Genomic DNA, 22,898 nt, shown 5'->3' on the forward strand with positions numbered 1-22,898 from the left:
TTACCATGATCAGAATCAGCCTTGAAATGGGAACCTGTCAGCCACATCCCAACATGTTTGGTCTCTCCATACAGGACACAAGTTATGCTTTACTACCCCAATACGCCTTTTTTCCAGTTAAGAAAGTGATCAATCAATATGTACTACTCTGATAGTGACTACTTGGCTCAGGAAGGCTACGATCACATGGAATGAGGTCTTCTGTCTGTGCCAGCACCATGCTCTGAGCTGCAACTACAATGCCTTGGACACATGCTCACTCTTTAACTCAGGATATTTCTGGGAGGTCCTGCTGGAGAATATGTTCAGAAAGAATACAGTTGCGTGTCACTGCACAGAAACAACATTCATGTAATAAGGTATTTGTTGTTAACTTTTTTTGTCGGTCATGGGACTTGAACTCAGGCCCCAGACACTGTGCCTGAGCTTCTTTTTGCTCAAGGCTAGCACTCCACCACTTCAGCCACAGTGCCACTTCTGGCTTTTTCTGTCTATGTGGTACTGAGGAACTGAACCAGGGCTTCATGCATGCTAGGCAAGCACTCTACCACTCGTTAATTAAAAAAAAAAAAGGGCTGAGAAGGTAGCCTAGTGGTAGAGTGCTTGCCTAGCATGCATGAAGCCCTGGGTTCGATTCCTCAGTACCACATACACAGAAAACGCTGGAAGTGGTGTTGTGGCTCAAGTGGTAGAGTGCTAGCCTTGAGCAAAAGAAGCTCAGGGACAGTGCCCAGGCCCTGAGTTCAAGCCCCATGACTGGCAAAAAAAAAAAAAAAAGACAAATGAAACTGTAAAACCAACACCACCACTGAGTCGGCCTCTAATCCTAAAAGTAGAGGAAATGCTTTACAAATCTTCAATAACCAACAAGTCAGTGAAGCCCCTTCCCAGGCAGGCCACTCCCCGCTGCCCTGGGAGGCATCCAGGGCACCGGGTTGCGTGCAGAGCATGATCTATTTTCAGAACTTTCAGAAAATGCATTCAGAAAAGCATTGAACCCATTAGTGACTCGAATATTTCATATATGAACGTGTCACAAATCTTCCTGTTATACATAGCTACAGGTGTAGCGGTCTGAATGACGCGTGTGCTGGGCTCTCGTGCTAGGGCATGAGGGCCACCTCCCTCCTGGGCCTTGGAGTGCGAGCCAGCCTATGCAGCTGGGCCCTGGGTTTTCTATGGGAAGTTAGCGTTGGCTCCAAAACCACCACCTACAGGAGGTCACGTTGGGGGACAACGCTACTCAGATGTCTGAAGAAACATTTTATTTTGGGGAGCACGTCAAGCATTCATGAGAGTCACTAGCTGACAACATGGCAGAGGGGCCCACACTGCCTCGGTTACTAGGGAGGCCACAAAGCAGAGGTACTCTGCTTGGAATGGGAAGCGTCTGAAGTCGCAGACACAATGAGTGCAGAGCCCAAGGTTATAAAGGCGAGCATTACAGTGCATTGCTGTATAATTCCCACATTCACTTTTTTACCCACAAAAATAAATCTCTACTGTGCTTTGGCAATATTTTTTGGCATGATGTTTGCATATTTTCTACAGAACTACATTATTCACCACAGATGTTAAAACCCTGGCAACCTGTGCAGGTTGAGTAGAGGTTCTAAAAGAATTCTGGAGCACTCCAAAGAGGCAGACCATAAATGCTACTGTGGACACAGGGCAGCCTCTTCTCCAGGCATGGAAAGGCATGGGGGAGAGGGATGGTCGAGAGTCTAACCCGAGTCTGTGATTCACAGAAGCAGCAGCCAGACCCAAGCCAGACAGCTTGTCCTTCAGGTCAGGCCTCAGAGAGCTTGGCTTGCCCGCTGCACAGACATGCATTTCCAGCACTGCTGCTTTAAATCAGGAGCTCTGAGGTTTCCATGAACTGCTCCATGGAATGGGGTCAAGGATCTGGGGACTGAGCATCCTTTGCCAGGATTAGGTGACCTGTGCACCGCCCCCCACCTCTAACTTCTGCATGTTCTTTGGGAACGGCACCGTGAAGCAGTTGTGGGCTGACAGCTGCTCCTGTCTCCTGTGTGATATACTCTGGGCTCCAGCAAACCTGCCATTTCAGTGGTTGAGGAAGCAGGCTCTGGAGTCCAAGGGCCCGTGTACAGACATCAGGCCTGTCACTTCCAGCTCTGTGAAGTATTCTGGCCTTAACTTCCTCCTCTAAAAGGCGGAATGCACCTCTGAGAGAGGGGCAGTGGGGAATGAAAGGAGACGGACTGTAAACCGCGTCATAGCCCAGTGCCCACCATGCAGTAAGAACCGCAAGCCGTGAGGCATACGCCAGCTGGTTCCCGGGCGAGAGGTTGGCAGTAGGAAAGCAACCACTGACTTCTCACTGTCACTTCAACTCAAGTTCAACACCCCTTTGGCAGCAAGTACTGAACCTGGGAGGATTGGGAGAGGGCCCAGCCCTGGTGTGCAGAGAACAGGTGCACCCCTTTATGAAGTCCTATTGGTGAACACTCAAGCTCTGGAGATGGTCCCTGTCCTCCCCCACCCCCCTCGCTCCCTGGCCTTTGTGCCAGTACTAGGGCTTGAATTCAGGGACTAGGCCATGTCCCTGAGATTTCTGCTCAAGGCTGCACTCTACCATATGAACTACACCTTCTTTGCTGATCGATTTGTTGAGGTTAAGAGTCTCAAGAACTTTTCTGTCCATGCTGGCTTTGAACAGTAATCCTCAGATCTCAGCCTCCCGAATAGCTAGTATTGCAGGCATGAGCCACCAGTGCCTGGCAATGGGCACTTTTTTCTATGTTCTTTCTACTTGACTAGATGCACAAAGCTCCTGGAAGAAACAGGTCTCACTATTCCAGCTCTGCATTTTCTCCTTCCTAATTACCATTCATTACACAATGCATTTCTTGCCTCTCTTACCAACATGGCATCTCCACCAAACCCTGGGGTTTTATTTTTTTTGTGCTGGTCCTGGGGCTTGAACTCAGGGCTTAGGTACTGTCCATGAGCTTCTTTTGCTCAAGGCTAGTGATCTACCACTTGAGCAACACTTTTGAACCCCAGGGTTTCTTTCCCCTCCAATCCTGGGCTTGAACCCAAGACCTGAGCACTATCCCTGAACCTTTTCATGCTCAATGCTAGTGCTCTACCATTTGAGCCACAGTGACACTTGGAATTTTTTGAGTAGTTTATTGGAGATAAGTCTCTCATAGGGGGCTGGGAATGTGGCTTAGTGGTAGAGTGCTTGCCTAACATGCATGAAGTTTAGGGTTCAATTGTTCAGTACTATACACACAGAAAAAGCCAAAAGTGGTGTGTAGGGAGTCTCGCCTCAGTGGTAGAGCACTTGCCTTGCATGCATGAGGCCCTGGGTTCGATTCCTCAGCACCACATAAGCAGAAAAAATAAAAAAGCCGGAAGTGGCGCTGTAGCTCAAGTGGTAGAGCGCTCGCCTTGAGCTGAATTGCTGAGGGACAGCGCCCAGGGCCAGAGTTCAAGCCCCACGGCCGACAAAAAAAAAAAAACTGCAAGGGAGTGGGCGGAGTCTCGCCTCGGCTCCCTACAGTGGTGCTGTGGCTCAAGTGGTAGAGTGCTAGCCTTAAGCAAAAAGCAGCTCAGGGGCAGTGCCCAGGCCCTGAGTTCAAGCCCAAGGACTGACCAAAAAAGTGTCTCACGGGGACTTTGCTGCCCAGGCTGGCTTCAAACCACAATCCTCAGATCTCAGCCTCCTGAATAGATAGGATTATAGGTGTGAACCACTGGTACTTGGCTCCCCAGGGTTTTCAATATACATAAGAGCAAATACAGGGACAATAAAATACATCTTCTGTAGGTTCACTTACGTGATGATGCAAAGGGGCTTATTTTTTCCTCAGCAGCTGTAATACAATTTCTCCCTGCAACTTCCAATTGTTATTATTATCATTATTTTTGCCAGTCTTGGGGCTTAAACTCAGGGCCTGGGCGTTGCCCCTGAACTTCTTTTGCTCAAGGCTAGCACTCTACCACTTGAGCCACAGTGCCACTTCTGGCTTCTTCTGTTTATGTGTTACTAAGGAATCGAACCCAGGGCTTCATGCATGCTAGGCAAGCACTCTACCATTAAGCCATATTCCCAGCCCCCCAATTGTTATTTCTATATCTTGCAAAAGTTACATGTGGATTTGACTGACTCTAGGTTACACTGCTATTTCCTAGTTTTAAAATTAAACTAGCTGACTAGAGAGCAGATAGTCTGCAAGACCTCCTTCCATCATATGAATAAATGGCTTAATGTGTTATTGATTAAGTAATGGAAATGAGAAGTTTCATTTTTAATAAATATCACATTCAATAAAAGGTTAGATTAAGGCCCTCCATCACAAATGAACAGCTAAGGTCACTGGTTCGATATTTCATACATGATAATCTCTTTTACTATCATAAAAATACTGGTATCATTTCAAGGTATAATAAGGTATCATTAAGAATGATACCTAAAGTTATGTACTTATTTCTAAATTTCTGTAATAAAATTAAGAGCTGTAATCTGAAAAGCTTTATCATCTTAATCATCTGGCTACATTTCCATGGGACAGTCCATACATATGTTAGGACACAAATTAATTCTCAGTAGATTTTAAAAGATTCATACCTCACAAAACATTACAGGAGACTGGAAAACCCACAAATTTGAGGAAGTTAAAAAAACAATACCTTAGAAATAGAGACAAATGAAAACAAAAACACGACACATCCAAACATGTTGGACAAATCAGAGGCATTTTTTTTTTTTGGTCCGGCCGTGGGGCCTGAACTCTGGGCCTGGGTGCTGTCCCTCAGCTCTTCAGCTCAAGGCTAGCGCTCTACCACTTGAGCCACAGTGCCACTTCCGGTTTTTTTCTTTTTGCTTATGTGGTGCTGAGGAATCGAACCCAGGGCCTCATGCATGCAAGGCAAGCGCTCTACCACTGAGCCACCTTCCCAGCCCCAGAGGCATTATTAAGGGTACAGCTACAGTTACCCGTAGGATCACAGGAGGGGGCTTATGGCACAGCAGGAGTGGCACACACCAGGCCTTGGTGTTTTTTTTTTTTTTTTTTTGGTCGAGGGGCCTGAACTCTGAGCCTGGGTGCTGTCCCTCAGCTCTTCAGCTCAAGGCTAGCACTCTACCACTTGAGCCACAGCGTCACTTCTGGCTTTTTCTGCTTATGTGGTGTTGAGGAATCGAACCTAGGGCCTCATGCATGCAAGGCAAGCACTCTACCACAGAGAGAAAGAGAGAGAGAGAGAGGGAGAGGGGAGAGAGGAGAGAGGAGAGGGGAGAGGGGAGAGGGGAGAGGGGAGAGGGGGGAGGGGGGGGAGGGGGAGGGGAGGGGAAGGAAAGGGAGGGGAGAGGCTGATCTCTTCAGAGGACACACCTGACTGACCTAAAGACCACCAGGCGCTGCCTCTTAAAGGTCCCAATGCATCTTAACACCAATTTCCAAAACATGAATCTGTAGGGGGTGTGACACATGTCAGTCATACACAAGCTCGTTTTTTTTTTTTTGGTCAGTCGTGGGGCCTGAACTCTGGACCTGGGTGCTGTCCCTGCACTCTTCAGCTCAAGACGAGCACTCTACCGCTTGAGTCACAGCACCACTTCTGGCTTTCTAGTGGTTAATTGGAGATAGGAGTCTCACGAGCTTTCCTGCCTGGGCTGGCTTTGAACTGTGATCCTCAGATCTCACCCTCCTGAGTAGCTAGGATGACAAGCGTGAGCCACCAGCACACGGCTTTCAGCACATTTCTCACAAGACCAGTTGTGCTCTTAGCGTCTCATGGTCTCCCTGGGCGTGTGCCCCAGGCACTGGGATGCCACTGGGATGCATGCCCATGCCCTTGGTCTCTGAACTGTGAATCAAACAAACCTCTTTTCTTTGGTCATGGGGCTTGAACTCAGGGCTTGGGTGCTGTCCCTGAGCTCTTTTGCTCAAGGCTAGTGCTCTACCACTTTGAGCCACAGTGTCATTTCTGGTTTCCTGGAGATTAATTGGAGATAAGAGTCTCATAGACTTTCTTGCCTGGGCTGGCTTTGAACTGCAATCTCAGCCTCCTGAGTAGCTAGGATTACAGGCACCAGCAACCAATGCCCAGCTAAAAAACCCTCTTTTCTAAATTTAGCCTCAGGTTTTTAATTTTTTTTTTTGGTCCTGTTGTGGGGCCTGAACTCTGGGCCTGGGCGCTGTCCCTCAGCTCTTCAGCTCAAGGCTAGCTTTCCACAACTTGAGCCATAGCACCACTTCTGGCTTTTTTATTTTCTGCTTATGTGGTGCTGAGGAATCGAACCCAGGGCCTCATGCATGCAAGGCAAGCGCTCTACCACTGAGCCACCTTCCCAGCCCCGTCTCAGGTATTTTGGAACAGTTAAAAACTAACAGGAGCTACAAAAAGAACAAAGTACTTCTCAGAGGGACATCACAAAGAAACAGAAAATCTAAACAGGCTTAAAACTAGTAAGGGGAAAAATTAGAAATAAAGAACACCTCAACAGAGCTGGGCACCAGTGGTTCATATCTGTAACCCTGAGATCAGTTCAAAGCCAGCTTGGGCAGACATACAAGACTTTTGCAACCAATAGCTGGGTGTCATGACGCACACCTGACATCCCAGAGGCCGGGGAGGCTGGACTGGCAGGGTCGCAGTTTCAGGCTGGCCTGGGCATAAATGTGACTCCCCATTTCAATCATGCCTGTCATCTTAGACCAACTGGCTGAGGCAAGTTCTTATCTGAAAAAATAACAAAGGCAAAAAAAGCGGGGCATGTGGTTCAGGAGGTAAGAGTGCAAGGCCCTCAGTTCAATGCCAAATACCACTAACAAAGACCCCAACCTCCCAACAAAGGAAAATCTCCTGACCTCATGACTTCACTAATGAGTCCATCAAACCTTTAAGAAAGAACTAATGCCAAGTCCTCTCAAACCTTTCCAAAAACCGAAGAGGAGAAAACAGATTCAAACTCACTCTATGAAACCATTATTTTTTTTTGGGTCCGGTCGTGGAGCCTGAACTCTGGGCTTGGGCGCTGTCCCTCAGCTCTTCAGCTCAAGGCTAGCGCTCTACGACTTGAGCCACAGCGCCACTTCCAGCTTTTTTCTTTTTGCTTATGTGGTGCTGAGGAATCAAACCCAGGGCCTCATGCATGTAAGGCAAGTGCTCTACCACTGAGCCACCTTCCCCGCCCTCTATGAAACCATTATTATCCTGGTGTCAGCCAGACAAAGATTCTACAAGAAAATAATTATTAGATCAGTATCCTTGTGGACAATGATGCAAAAATCATCAAGAAAATATGAACAAACAAAATCCAGACAGACAGACAAACATCCCATGATCAAGTGGGATCATTCTTAGATAGGTCAACATAAATCAATATAATAAGGCACATGTCCACAGCTCCACATGATCACCTTAACTGATGAAGGAAACACTTCTGGTGAGCCTGAACTCTCATGATAAAAACGCTCAGGGAGGGGTTGAGGGAAATGACCTCAATGTCCTATCAAAGTTTGTAGTGGCTATCACACACAATGAAAGAAGAAACTTCTCCAGCATCAGGGACAAGGCATGGACATCTGTTTCTGCCATTCTATTCAACATTGTACTGGAAATTCCAGCCGGAGTACTTGGGCAAGAAAAAAAAAAGCCATTTAAATTAGAGAGGAATAAGTAAAATCACCTCTGTTCTACATGCTGCAACCTTACACACACACACATACAGACACACAAAACACACACCTGTTAGAACAACAAACCAATTTAGAAGAATACAATAGGAAGTCAGCCCACAAAAACCACTTGCATTTTTTCTATTTTGTTTATTATTATTATTATAATTATTATGTAGCTGATGTAGAGAGGCACTTGCATTTTTATATATCACAATGAATAATCTGGAAAGGAAGTTAAAAAGAAATAAGTGGAAAGCTACCTGACACTCATGGACTAGAAGACTTAATAGGGTTAGAACATCTTACTACATAAGGCACTTTAGAGATTCATCACAACCCTTCTCAAAATCCCAGTGATTTTTTTTTGCAAGAATGGAATGCATGGGCTGGGAAGGTGGCTCAGTGGTAAAGCGCTTGCCTTGCATGCCTGAGGCCCTGGGTTCGATTCCTCAGCACCATATAAGCAAAAAGAAAAAAAGCCGGAAGTGGAGCTGTGGCTCAAGTGGGAGAGCGCTAGCCTTGAGCTGAAGAGCTGAGGGACAGCGCCCAGGCCCAGAGTTCAGGCCCCACGACCGGACCCCAAAAAAAAAAAAAAAAAAAAAAAAAAGAATGGAATGCATATGGAGTTTCAAGGGGATCCCAAAGGCCAAAGCAGTCCTGAAAAGAACAAGGCTGGAGGATTCGTCATTTATTTCAAATCTTAATACAAAGCGGTGCAGTGCAGCGTGGTACCAACACGAAGCAGACACACACCAGTGGGATAGCGTCGAATCAGTCCTAGCATCTGTGGTCAGATGAGATTGGGAAAGATGTGGACACTTCAACAGGGAAAGACAGTGTCTGCAACAGATGTGTAAGGGCTAGAGGTGACTGAACCCACCAGCACAGAACAAAGGAACCCTTCTCTAACATGCACAAAGCCAACTGGAATCCAGTTAAAGATCTAAACATGGGAGGTTAGCTGCTGTGATACCAGATCTGGCCATGACTTAAGACATGACACCAAAGACACAGGAAACAAAAAAGCTCAACAGAGCAGACGGCCCGTGGACTGGGAGAGACCTGCAAATCACGTGTGACAGCAAGTGGATGAACAGCACACAGAGCTCTTAGCAATCAATTACACAGAGTATCCCAATCAGAAAATAGGGACAGGCAGCAGGAGTGCTTCTGGACTGACTGCCGTGCAGGCACACTCAGCTTCTTCTGTGGGCTTTGCCTTCCGATGATGCCTTCCTCAGAGGAATGACCCAGACTACAAACAGCAACAGACAGAAGCTCCTCACACAGGGGGAGGCCGTCACTTCACTTGTGTGCGCTGCTCTTTGGTGTCTAGGCTCTAGCCTCTCTAGGAAGTAGAACTCTTTTCCTAGGTGGGTGGCCACAGCACCATCCAAACAAACAAAAAGTATCCTTTTGGAAGTGGCGCTGTGACTCAAGCTGCAGAGCGCTTGCCTTGAGCTGAAAAGTGCAAGGACAGCACCCAAGCCCAGAGTTCAAAGCCCCCCCCCCAAAAGTATCTTTTTTAGGGGTGTGGGGTGGGCGCAAACTCAGGGACTAGGTGCTGTCCCCACGCTGTTTTGCTCAGGGCTAGTGCCCTACCATTTGAGCCCCAGTTCCACTTCCACCTTTTTTTTTTGGTAGTTAATTGGAGATGAATCTTGAGGGCTTTCCTGCTGCTGCTGGCCTCAAACTGTGATCCTCAGATCTCAGCTTCCTGCATACCTAGAATTACAGGCATGAATCACAGGCACCCAGCTAGTATCTTAATTTGTTGTTTACCAGTAAGGACATTTCCCACACATTTACTTGCATTTTTGGTTTCTTCTTTTATTAACTAAGCTATTTGTTTCATATGGTTTTCTTATTAGAGTATTCATGCTTTTATATGTGATTTATGAAAGTTTCATCTGTTAGAAGTGTGAATCTTTTTTCCCCCCAAATATACCAACAGCAAAATTCTATTTTAGTCTTTTGTTTATGATCTTTGTTTTGTGTTTTAGCTTTTCTCTCATGATTGTGTGTGGCGTTTTGTTTTGGGTAACTTCAGCTTTTCTCTCATGATTGTGTGTGGCGTTTTGTTTTGGGTAACTTCAGCTTTTCTCTCATGATTGTGTGTGGCGTTTCGTTGAGATGGAGTCTCCGTGCAGGCAGGTCCATGCTTCCTGTACCTCTGGGAAGCAAAGACAGGAGTGGAGGGCCATAGCTTTTTCTGCTGAGACAGAGGCTCAAGGCTGGTCTGGAACCACAACCCTCTAGATCTTTGTCTCCCAAGTAGCTAGGATTACAGGTGTGAGCCAGTCTCCCTCTCAGTTTTAATTTCTAGTTGAGTGTCAAAAGCTTTATACCATGGAAACAGAAGCAATTCGGGCTCTCCAATCATTTGAGTGACACCGAGAGGCCTGTGAAGTGCTGGGCTGGATGACGCTGCAGTGAGAAACAATCCAACATCCCGAAGGCGTGTTTCTCACGCTCCGTGTCCACCTCGGGCAGCGAGGGCTGTGTCTGGCAGTGTTTCACTGTGGCTGGCGGTGCAGGCGCCCTCTGGAGCCGCAGCAGAGGGAGGAGCAGGAGACCCCAGGCTGGTACTGGCCCTTGAGGGACACATATCCACTCCACTCGTACCACTGGTTACAGACAGCCTCACTCGGCGTGGGGGACCTGCCCTGTCCAGGCGAGAGCGCCAGGCTGCTGTGCAGCACACACAAGCACTATCATTACAGCACTGAGTGCGTTTCTTTGAAGACCGGCCAGCACAGGCAGCAACCGCCACCACCTCACCATTTCCATCACTGCAGCAACAGTGCAAATGCTAGGTTTCTGCTGAAGCCTCCGTCTTCAAGCTCCAACTTCTAGGCTGTATCTCTAGCACTGAACTCAGCAATTAAATCTCCATGAAGTCTCTTCGACTGGATTTTGGGAAGTTTGCCCAATGACCAACAACTGAGGATTCATTACTGTCCATATGTTCTGCAGTAGTCTGACCGAAATAAACAGCATCAGCCAATAAAAAAAAATCTGTACTTTTGGTGCTCATATACTTCACAGGAGAAAGCAGATTTTGGCGCTAATTACCAGCAAGCAAGTCTGGAGGCGTCGTGCTGAGTAAGGGTTGTTCCACAGAGAGAAAGGGTGCCCCCCCTCCCCATTATCTGGTACCGTTAAGAAGGCAGGCTCTCTAGTGCACCCCCAGAACTAGACTTGATAACACATCTACTGCTCTACTGCCTAACAGGGCACAGTAAACCCCTCTTCACCCAGTGCTACCCTGTACCGATGCTGGGCTCTGCCCAGCACGCCCCCTCCTTCCTCACTCACCCGTGGAATAATTCAGCCAGTCACAGCCCCACAAGGCCTGGCGTGGACAGAGCCCCGCTCTCCCTCAGCTGCTCTGTGGAGGAACACTCCGGTCCAGCCAAGTCAGTGACACCAAATGCAGAAACTCAGCCAGGCAGAGGACATCAACCGCACACAACCGCAGCTGAGCCATTGGAAGCCAGTTATTTTACAACTGTCACTACTGCTGCTGGTGCAAACGCTTGTCCGCAGGTGACCTATCCCATGGCAATGAGGACAGGAGAGAGGAGACATGGATGGCCGCCCGGGCGGAAAGGCCAGCCTGGCTTCATCTTCTGGCATGATGCTTGCAGGTGTCGCTGCTCGTTGGGAGTTGCTCATTTCCTCACCTCAAGTCATTTCCATAAGGGAACTTTACACTTACCAACTGACAACTAGGAAATCCCATCCAATAACCAGCTCCTCTAGAACGATCTCAGTGTGGCAATTGCCAATGTATTCTTGGAGAACACAGGCCTTCTGCAAAGTAAAGCGCACCACAAGGCAGGCTCCATGTGGAGACTGAGCGTCCCGTCAATGAGCAAGTTAAGTGAATGTCAGCCAGGCTCTAGGCATCATGCCCTCAACTACATGTGGATTTAACCAAGTAATTGAAACCAGAAATGCTAACATCACAGTGCAGAATTAAGTTCAGGACAACTAGAATGCAAAGGAAAGAGAGCTAAAGAGGAACACACAAGATGGATTCTGATCTGCTCTGGATATCCAGGAAGGGCGGAGGCATTTCAGGGGAAAATAGGCTCACTTCAACAGGAGTGTAACACTGAGCATACTGGCAAGAAGAAACAAGGAGGCAGGAAACAGGCAGGAAATTAATTTGGACATCTACCCAGTTGCTTCTTCACTCAGCAAACACTTGTTACGTGGTCCTGGGCTGCTCAACAGGGGTATGTTGAGGAGTACTCTGTGTAAATGATTATGTTGGTGTGCAAACATCCCAGAACATACTTGCACGCCGGTCAGACTCTCCTATGAGTGCTCTCTCAAAGGCAGCGTAGTTCACGACAATGTTCAGTGTTGCATGACTGGACAGAGCACGTTCCAGCACCACATGGGAAGCAGCCAGCCACAGTCCCTGACCATTAGGAAGGAGGCAAAACATAGCCACAAACAAAGACATAAGCTATAAAACATCAACTCATGAGGGCTATGGAAATGGAGCCAAACTTTGGGCTGTATTCCAGAAGCAAGCAGAGGGCATGTGGTTTCTGAGAAGAGATGCTGCCTCCAGGGGAAGGGCAGGGATTAGTGGCAGAGCACGCAACTAGTATGCATGAAGCTCCAGCTCCAGGTTGGACTTCCAGTCCCACCACGTACTGGGTACTGTGTGTTAAGATTATTAATTCAATAGGCCTGGCTTTGGTCAAACCCCAATCTGGAGAGACCTGAAGGAAGCAGGAGGAATTTCGAGCGAAGGGCACAGGCCTACCCCCAACCCAGAAACGAATGGGAAGGTGTCTGCTGAGGTCCTGAGATGACTTCTGGACCCATGCTTTAATCACTGACTGCTACATGGAGAAGAACCGAGCTCTCTGGGTTTGGGGGGTGATCCGAGGTGTAGGCTAGGGAGAAAGTGGGAGGCAGTGAGGTATGGTGAGCAAGTGAACCTGACCTCGTCACCTTTCCCAGAAGGCAGAGAGCTGACCGGAAACAGAGTCAGGGAGCCGAGTGCAGACCGGGAAAGGACACATGCCACTAAAGGAGGACTGAGCACCGAGGTGGGAAAGCAGATTCCTGGTCCTCAAAGCTGTCACCCAAATGCAGCTTCCAGGAGAACAATCTCGCTGACACTCCCTTCCATTTAACAATCCCATGCTGCTGGTATTTGAACTCTCATCTTACAAATAGAAGTACTGAGGACCAAAGGGAGGAAGTGCACTAACTATGTAGTGCTAACCTCAGAGCTGGTGAGAAGCAAATAGTTGGTGTGCCTTGCTCCAACCAAAAGTTGTTCATGAAAGTGAAAAGAAGTCTACAGAAAGGGAAGAAAGGGTTGGGAATGTGGCTTAATGGCAGAGTGCTTACCTAGCATGCATGAAGCCCTGGGTTCGATTCTTCAGTACCACATACACAGAAAAAGCCAGAAGTGGTACTGTGGCTCAAGAGGCAGAGTGCTAGCCTTGAGCACAGAGAGGCTCAGGGACAGTGTCCAGGCTCTGAGTTCAAGCCCCAGGACTGGCTGAAAAAAAAGGGGGGGGCAGCTATTTACCCTCCCCCCCTCACTGGATCAAGGCCTCATGCTAATTACAGTAAATAAGAGTACTCCTTCATTTCTTCTTTTTTTGTGGTACTGAGGTTTGAGCCCAGTGTCAGAAGCTTTCCCACTGACCCATGCCTCCAGCCCTTCGTCATCATCATTTTTCAAATAAGGCATTACTTTTTGCCCAAGTGGGCCTGACAATGATTTTCCTATTTACACTTCCTTGTAGCTGGGATGGCAGGTGCCAGCACCTAGCTTTTTATAGGTTGAGGTTTGGTCTGGTGCACTTTTTGTCCAGGTTGGTCTCAAATCCCAAATCTTTTTGACCCCAGCCTTACAAGTAGCTGGGATTATAAGCATATGTCACTTTGCCTGTAGTTCAGCACTCTGCCCCCTGCCACCCCAGGGATTACAGATAGGTACCTCCATGCTTATCTCGTCACTAGCTTTTATGCTCAAAAGACCAATAAGCACACACAGGTATTTACAGTGACAAGGTGCCCATTCCTCTGTTAAGCACTTCTAACCCATGTTCTCATTGACTGCTGCGTTGTGGACAGTGAAACGGCCTGGGTTTTGTGGTGAGATGAATAGTTCAGGGAGATTCATCAGATGCAGCCCTGACTCCGGGGGGGGCAGCTCACCAGAGCCATGGGTTCCTCTGACTCCACGGGGGCAGCTCACCAGAGCCCCAGGTTCCCCAGGGCTCTCCTGAGGTTCTCAAGCCATTTCTAGCTTTCACTAACAAATGCTCTGTGGTTTGGGTGCGATCATGATTGCTCACACACCCTGGGAGGCCATGGCCAGGTGGACACACTACCATCTACAGAATTTGGGAATCTGTTCCTACAGCCATTTTACCTTCAATTGGAAAAGGCAAGAGCTCAAGAAAGAAACAATGAAAACTGAATCAGGAATGAGTCCAAAAACTGAACAGAGATGACAAGTTTCTACAACTAGGAATAACCTTTGACACTTTAAGCCAGTTCTAGTTGACCTTGAGTTCTACTTAACCTAGAGTTGAGGGAAAAAAGTTAAAACCTCACCCAATGCAACACCCTCAAGATGGGGATATAAACTCTGAGGACAGGATGACACAATCTGTGACCACAGAATGCAAGGCAGCGCACGCACACATGACCTTTGTGACCCCCACCCTCCAGCACACACCTCAGACACAGCAAGACTTCAGATTCCTTCCGAGGTCACGCCAGTGACTCAGGACCTGTTTCCCTACCACTTACAGCTTTGTTTTCGAGAATCTTCCCCAGTTGGTCTACATGTGTGCACTCAGTGCCCAGGACACATGACGGTAAATAAAAAGGCTCTGGAGCTCCCTTTCAACTTCTGAGTCCCATCAAAATAGATTGTTGCGATCCTGTCTTCACGCTGGGAGTATGGCCTTCCCCCTCCCTGGCGGCCCAGGCTCAGGCAGAGGCTACTGTGTTTCTCTGCAGAGGGCTTCTCTGGCTCCTGCAGGCCAGGGAGGGTAGACTGTGCACTGGTGAGGTGGAGTGCCCAGTGGTTTACTGCATAGCAGAGCTACCCACGACTCGACAGCCCCTCCCCCCATCCTTGGCTATGCTCCAAGCTTCCCCAGGGAGTAGGGGCCGTGTGTGTCCGTGTGTGTGTGCGCGTGCGCGTGCGCACGCGCATGGAATCCCAGTGATCTTTCTGAAATGTATACCCCCCTTTTAAAGTGCACGCTATTCTATCTATCTCTTAGCTGTCTTAACTCCTTTCTAGAGCAAGTAGGTATACATAAACTAGATAAATTCAGATGGAAGTTTAATGAATGTAAGCACCCAAATTCCATTGCCATGGAAAACACACAGTTTGCACGCCCATCTTTCCTTCTCTATTATTACATTACTCAACTCACAGCAAACACAAAAGCTTTCCATGGAATTCTCTTCAAGAGAGAAAAAGAAGTTTGGGTAGATAATACAAAACCAAGGCATAAACATTTCAAGAAACAATTATTTGAAATGTCCAACCCAGGAATGTAATAACTGGCTTCCAGTTCATTAAAGAAACAACTCGTTTCTAAGTGTGGCCACCTGTGGTCCTTCAATTACCCTGAGAGGAGACCAGGAACGACTGTGATCCTCAGCAGCTCCCTCCCCACAGAGGCAAGACCACAGGCGGCCACCCTGCCAGCCTCTGCTCCCTGCCCCTCTCCTCCAGGTCGGCGGAGAGCTGACAACTCCATCTGTGGTTCTCACTGTCTACCTCAAACCCCATTTTCTGGATCATCCATGGGTTTGCACCCTCCTCTACGCTTACCCCTAATTCCCAGGACCAAGTCAGCGCTGCAAGAAAGCACAGTTCAGAAAGAACAGTTTATGTCTTCTGAGAATAAACACAGTGTTTGGAACAAAAAGAGTAAAGAAAACTTCAGAAATTCACAACCTAGTGCTTAGCATAAATTCTGGCAGGATGTCTGGCGGTCTGCTCTCTGTGGTGCCGGGAAGGTACCCAGGCCTCTGTCTGCTTGTCTCTTCCTCATGGGTGCTGGGGCCAGAGCCCAGAGCCCGTGCCTGCTAAGCAAGCTCGCACCACCCACCCCCAGCCCAAACACTGACTGGCATACAGCCGTCAGCAGAGCTCAGCTGGTAGCGATCTGCTTTCTATGTACAAGCGTCCCGTTTTGTTGTGAAGCCACACTCCCAACTGTGAATGGCTTTTAAAACCTCACATTTAGCCAAATCAGATGGATATTAACTGAGTTGTTTCACGTGCACCCTCACCTGTTGCATGGCAGCCCTTACGCAGTCCGGACACCCCAGTTTCAGGAGTGCTCACAGAGCACACTACTGTGACCAGCAAAAGGTCAAACTTGAAGCACGCAGGCACAAATTCGGGGGGGGGGGGGTTTGCACAGAGCTGCCTGCGGCCAGGCCTGAACACCCGGCCCCTCTCTCCTCTCTGCGAGCTGAAGGACAGGACTGCTGCCTCCCTCGCTCTGGTAAGTAAATGGAGGTGCTGAGGTTAAATGACTTGTTCAAGGTCATTCCAGCCCGGCTGAAGTGCCGGCTTCTCAGGCTCTTGGCTCCAAGTACACCCTAAGGAATGTGGTTACCTGGGTAATTTCTGGCTGTAGCAGCCAGGTTTAGCCCTACATGCCCAATGCACATATTTAACCAGGGTCACTGTTATAAATAGCAGAGGTTGGACACAACATAGTAGATGGGAAACTCTCGAGAACTGATCTTCTTAGACTCATCTTTACTACAGATTAAGCCCAGTCTAATTCCAGAACTCACTTGGGAGTCAGGCAAGAGGATAAGAGTTGGAGGCTAGTTAGGGCTTACAATGCAAGATCCTCTCTATCTCAAAAAACAAGACTAGATTAACCCCAACATGGAGGTTAGATGGCCATGAATGAATGTTCAGCCACCTGCCCCCCAGAAATCCGGCTCAGGGAAAGGTTGACTGAATCTCGTCTCCAGGGCTGTGGGTGGTTGAGTTGTCCTGGAGGGGGAGGGGGTGCTGCTGTCTCCACTGTGGGGACTCAGTGACCAGTGGACCTTCCTCTGCTGCTCCAGCCCTCTTCCCACCTGCAGTCCAAACTCCAATGTTAGTTCACACTGGCTGTGTGACCTGCAGCCAGAGAAACCACTACCAAAAGCCATAAAGGCGCAGGCTCCAGGGAAGGCAGGCAGATTCAGGGAGCTGGGAAATATTTTCTTGGTAGGTGATACGTTTGGCCTTTTCGTTTCCCAGCCATTCTGGAAGGTTGAAGCCACACTGGGTCTTTTTCTTCTTTTTTGTAGTACTAGAGTTTGAACTCGGGGCCTCACGCCTGCTAAGCAGACACTCAGACACTTGAGCCTCACCCTCACCCAAATGGTGGTTTTTATCTTGAAAGCTTTATCTTTAATTAATAATTATGTGTTCTTTAAAAATGTTTAGAACTGGAAAAAGATTGGTTACTTAAGGCTAAAGCAATTGGGACCAGAGATCTTCAAACAGGCTACAGACATTGCTGAAGGACATACAGTAAAAATGAACTTCCTTCAAAGGCACCGATAAAGGAGGGATCAGACTCAAGGATCTAGGAATAAATTAAGTTTAAGTTATGGTAATTAAAAATTCTATAGGCCACTTAAGGATTTGGAAAATTTCACTAATTCACTGTTCTGTTTTGCCATGTGGGGTTTGATGCACATATCTCGCATACTGTACACTGGATTGCTCAGGTTTCCTGTTAAGCATAAGTAAACATCTCAGAAATCTCAGGTGAGTTAAATTTTAGAACTTAACCACGCATCTAACAACATTAAACCAGAAGGCCAACCAGGTTTTGGTTAGCTCTCTTCCTCCCTCCCGCTCCCATTTAGGGCAAGCAGATGATGATTCTGCTGTCAACAGGAAATCTAGGGGAGAAAGGGAATCATTCCAGACCACAGGCTGGTGTACAGCAGAGTGCTGGACTGTCTAGCTGCTTCTTCATTCTCTAATACAAAGTTAGGGTGAGACTGCCAAGTTTGTGACATGTGAAAAGAGAGTCTTGGTTGCTTTCTGACATCTGTTACCTCAGCTGGATAATTCTTATGATTTTTAAACCAATACCCTGGTTTTGTGGAGGCTTCTTCTATTTGTGATCTCTAGAGAAAAGTCAGAACTCCATGAGTGCCTAAAGTTTTAAGGATGTTCTTCCCAAGGTGCTGCACAGTCCTGGTGGGAAGACGCTCTCACTTCCTGTCACCAGACAGCTCAAGAATCTCCAACAATGATCATTACTTTTTCCTCAATGAAATCAGGTTACTTCCTCTTCAGTTTGATTTTGAAAAAAAAAAAAAAATCTAGCTGGCTGCTGTCTGTGGCTCACACCTGTAATCCTAGCTACTCAGGAAAGATCTGAGGATTGCAGTTCAAAGCCAGCTGGGGCAGGAAGGTCCATGAGACTTTTATCTTGTTAACCACCAGAAAACCAGAGTGGCACAAAGTGGTAAAGCACTAGCCTTGAGCAAAAGAGCTCAGGGACAGTGCCCAGGCCCTGGAGTTCAAGCCTCACGACCGACAAAAGAAACAAATAAATAAAATATCTGGTTATTATTAGTACTACCTTGGGAACTTCTGGTAGATTCGGGAGTCAGAAAATTTCAGCAGACACAGGATGAATTTGTTGACAAGCCTACACCAGAGGCGTCCTAAGGACTTCTGCTACGGCCGTAAATGTGGGAAGTGCCTTCACTCATAGGAAGTAAAAGAGAATGTTTTTTAAAGAAGGGTTTTTTTTTCTCCCATCCATCAGTGCGATACAGATGACAGTTATACCTTTGACAAGTGTCTTCCTGATCGCTTGTGGCTGCCCGGGTTCAGGAAAGGTTCAGTAAGGCTGTTCGATTACTGACAATCGACTAGCTAGGAGTGGCTGGTGAGCAAGGCCGGCGTCATTGACTGCTTTGCTCCCAAGGACTGGGAAAAGAAAACGAGTTCGCTAAGGAGCTACTTTCGACAGAGAAGAGACCAGAGAAGCATTTGACCCAAAGCCGTGGTGCTGGTGGGGGACAAGCCGAGGCCGCGGGCCCCTCGCAGCCGCTCGGCCGGGTGTTCCCGTTCGAGCGGGGCTGGCGCGGGTCGCCCCGCGCCGCGGGGGGTGGGGGGGCTGGGGCCGGGAGTCCCCGGGGAGCACGCATCCGACTCCGCACCAGGCGGCGGCCGTCCGGGCGGGACGCGGCGCGGGCCGGCGGAGCTGAGGACGCCCGGCCCGGCGCCCCCGCGCCCCGCCCGGGGAGCCCCGCGGACCGGCCGCCGAGGCGGGCGGCGGGCCGGGGTCCGGCGGCGCCCAGGCCGCGCCCGAGCGGCCCTGACCTTGGCGCCCGCGAGGCGCCCGGTCAGCTGCAAGCCGGGGCGCGGCCGGGCGCGCGGGCCCCGGGCTCCCCGTCCCCGCCGGCGGCGCGCGGCCTCGGGCCTGCGGGGACCCCGCGCTCGCGGCGCCCGGCCGCCCGGGGCTGGCGGGGGGGCGGCACAGGCCGGCCTGGAGCCCCGGCGCCCGGAGCGAAGGCCGGCGGCGGGGACAGCGCGGCCGGCCGGCGGGCGCGCACCCGGCGGGGTCACGCGGCCTCCGCGCCGCGCCGCGGCCTCCGGGCCAGCCGGGGCCGCCCGCGCCCACCTCCCGAGCCACCCGGCCCGGCCTCGGCCCCGCCGGCGCCCCGCCGCGGGCCTCACCTCCCGGCGCACGTTCAGCAGCGAGTAGTAGTCCTCATTGTCCAGCTCCTCCTCGCCCAAGGCCGTCGCCATCTTCGCAACCTTTCACCCCGCCGAACCGGTAAGGCCGTGTTCAAGAGGGCCCGGCGGTCCCGGGCGCTGACAGCGCGGGGCCCCGGCGCCGCCACAGCGACCCCTGGCGGCCCGGAGCCGCCGGGCCCGCGGGAGCGCGCATGCGCGCACTGCGCCCCACCCCCCCCCTGCGCACACTGCGCCCCCGCGCGGCCGAGGCGGGAAGCGGCGCGGGGCGGCGGGAAGCGGGGCTCTGCCGGGACAGTTTGTCCTCTAGGTCTATCCGGGACTCCAAGGGGAAACTTGGCCTTTGTGTGTCGGCACTGGGGCTTGAACTCATGCCGGCACAGGCTCCAGTCAGGTTGAGACGCTCCCCTCCCGGCTTCCTGCTAGTTAACTGGAGAGATAACGCTCAAGAATTTCTCTGCTCCAGGTGGGCCTCGAGCCACCAACCTCCGGCCCCAGCCTCCTGGGTAGCTGGGATGGTAGGCGCGCCTGCTCCTGGCATTGCAGGGCACCGTTGTCGTGGGAGCCGGGAGTCCGCTGTCCCCGGGGGCAGCCCCCGTGCCCCGGCCTTGGGAGGGAGCGGCAGGTGTCCGGGTCGGGCTCCACCCAGACCCCGGACCTTGCTCCGGGGCAGGGGCGGAGGTCTGCAGGCCCCCGGGGGGCCTCGCGAGCACCTTCCTCGTGAGAACCGTGCCAGCTCCCTGTCCTTCCCCCTCCCAGCCAGAAGCCATCCTGCCCAGAGAACGGGCCCGTGGCACTGAAGTCTTGATTCCTGCCCTGTGTTTAGGAGCACCTGGCCATCTTTCTTTCTTTTTTCCTGTGTCATTGAGAAGATGGTCGTCATCTGGCTCCCAACATCATTGCCTCTGGTTCCGGCCCAGAGTCCTCCTGCTGTACACGTCTCCCTTCTCATTTCCAGAGGAGTCTAGTTGATTTCAACCTGGTGCCTGCCGTTTGGTGCATTATTAAAGACGTCTTGGTTACAATAATCTGAATAATTGAAGTGTCTTCAAAATGATGCCGTTGTGGAGAGAGAGAGAGAGAGAGAGAGAGAGAGAGAGGGAGGGAGAGAGGGAGGGAGGGAGGGAGGGAGGAGACAGCAGCGCATAATCTCACCACCTGTTTGGTTCAGGGGGACCTGTCCCCATCCCTCATCATTTCCCAGGAACCTTTGTTGTTCCTTAACTAACCATCAGTTCCCAGCCAGGCAGGTTACCCTTCCTGAGCAGGTCCCCTGGGAAGCCCAACACCTGTCTGTGGATTTTGAGAAGTGGATTTCTTTCTCTTCCTAATTTCTGGCCAGATGCGCACCATCTGGACCTATCTTATTGTCCCCTTCCAAGTTGCCCAATCCACCTAGGACTTTTTTTTTTTGGCATGAGATACTTAGGTGTGCTGAGACAGGTTGTGTAGGAGCATGAAGTCAGCCTGTAGCAGGCTGTCCACACACATTGTAAATGAAAAGCCATTTCTTCAGCTCTTTGAGGTCTTCCCACCGCAGCCTCCGCAGTGGCTGAGGGGCCATGAGTTCTGGCAGGGATTTTTTTTTTCTTAATGGGCTTTTGCTGTTGTTGTTCTTGTGGCTTTTTGTCTCTCTCTTTTTGCAGAGCTGAAAACTGCATGCTTGCATTTGTTGGATTTTGAGAATTTCATACAGAGAGGCTGGTGGAGTGTGTGTGTGGGGGGGAACCCTACAATGTTGAGATATTCCTTTTTCCTTAGGTTGGAAGACATTAACGGGGCTGTAATGTTCACTTGAGTGGAAGCATTCTTAGCCATCTCCTCTGCTTTGGGAAGCACAGCCTGTAGAAATTATATAAATGGAACATAACGTATGTTTCACTAGGTCCAGATCTGTGTTTCTATGATTGAGAATGACCTGTTTTTTTTTTTTTTTTTTTTTTTTTATCACCACTCAGACAAAATAAATAATGACTCGGGGATGCTGTGTGCCTGCCCTCTCTCGGGCCCCTGGTATTTTGTATTAGAGTTTCTTGGGAAATGATTGTGATAAATAGAAAGCTGGCTTTGATACACCACAGGCTTGGGGAATGTTTTTATTTCAGAGGTTGACTCTCTCATTTTTTTCCCCTCCAAAAACCTAAATCTGTGATGGGCAAAATAATGGAAAGCAGGGGCTATACAGATTTATAAGTTAAAAACACACATTCAATACACTATTGAAGCTAGAGCAACGGGCCAAACTCAGCCACTGAAACTCAGGGACTTGTACTTGTTGGGTAAAACCACAAAATACACGTGTGCTCTGTGTGTGTGTGTGTGTGTGTGTGTGTATTGGTACTGAGACTTGAACTCAGCCGGGCGCTGGTGGCTCACGCCTGTAATCCTAGCTACTCAGGAGGCTGAGATCTGAGGATCGCAGTTCAAAGCCAGCCCGGGCAGGAGAGACCGTGAGACTCCTATCTCCAATAAACCACCAGAAAACTGGAAGTGGCGCTGTAGCTCAAGTGGTAGAGTGCTCGCCTTGAGCTGAAGAGCTGAGGGACAGCGCCCAGGCCCAGAGTTCAAGCCCCACGACCGACAAAAAAAAAAAAAAAAAAAAAAAAGAGACTTGAACTCAGGGCCCGGGGCTATCCCTTAGTTTAGTTTTGTTTTTTGCTCAAAGCTGGCACTCTACCACTTGAGCCACACCTTACCTCCACTTCCAGCATTTGCTAGTTAATGGGAGATAGAGTCTGAAGGACTCTCCTGCCCCAGCTGGCTCTGAACTATCTTCCTCAGATCTCAGCCTCCTGAGTAGCTAAGATTACAGGTGTGAGCCACCAGGGTCTAGCATCAATTTGTAATTTAGCTGGAAAGCGAAACCTGATACATGTATAGATTTCTTTAACTATAGATATACAATGTAGTCAGAAACAGATGTATGTGTTATATCTGTGCAACTGTTTTGGAGCTTTAGAACAGGAAATATAAGGACATTTGTTTCCATCATCATCATAGCAGAATGAACGTCAAACCTTTAGGCCCCCTGAACATCCCCTCTGTGGTAGCTCAGCCAGTGCCATGTTCTCCCTGCTAAATGTGAACTGTAGACAAGAACCCCAGAGTCAATACCAGCTGCCTGGTCATTTCACAATATCAGATAAATGACGAGTAACTTTTCTTTAGTGTAAGTGTACTAATAACACATGGCCCACAGACTTATATTAAGTAATAACCATTTACCTGAAATTCAAGTCCAGCAGTGCTAGCATCTGGATCAAGGCTGTCTTGGGTTAAAGGCATCGGTTAAAGGCTTGCTCTCCAGCGCTCTGTGCTATTGGGAGGAAGTGGAACATTTGAAGGTGCGGGACCTGATGGGAAGTCTTAGGTCTTTGGGCAGGGGGAACACCCTCAAAAGAGAGGAGGGGGCCTGCCATCCTCTCTCTCTCTCTCTCACTTTCTGGCTGTTCACAGGGTGCTGCCACAGGTCCCAAAGCAATGGGGCC

General features: G+C 49.6%; 1 protein-coding gene across 1 annotated transcript in view; it reads right to left on the minus strand.

Annotated features, from left to right (window-relative positions):
* Positions 1 to 19,497, minus strand: part of Dnajc11 (DnaJ heat shock protein family (Hsp40) member C11) — a 47,296-nt gene extending 27,799 nt beyond the window's left edge. Inside the window, exon 1 of the mRNA XM_070037251.1 lies at positions 19,393 to 19,497. Within this exon, the coding sequence (XP_069893352.1) occupies positions 19,393 to 19,464 (72 nt within the window). The 5' untranslated portion in view covers positions 19,465 to 19,497. The remainder of the gene's footprint in view (positions 1 to 19,392) is intronic.
* Positions 19,498 to 22,898: the final 3,401 nt, after the last annotated feature.

This window comes from Dipodomys merriami, unplaced genomic scaffold (genome assembly GCF_024711535.1).
Source record: "Dipodomys merriami isolate MVZ:Mamm:240054 unplaced genomic scaffold, mDipMer1.0.p SCAF_28, whole genome shotgun sequence".
Classification (NCBI taxonomy): Eukaryota; Metazoa; Chordata; class Mammalia; order Rodentia; family Heteromyidae; genus Dipodomys; species Dipodomys merriami.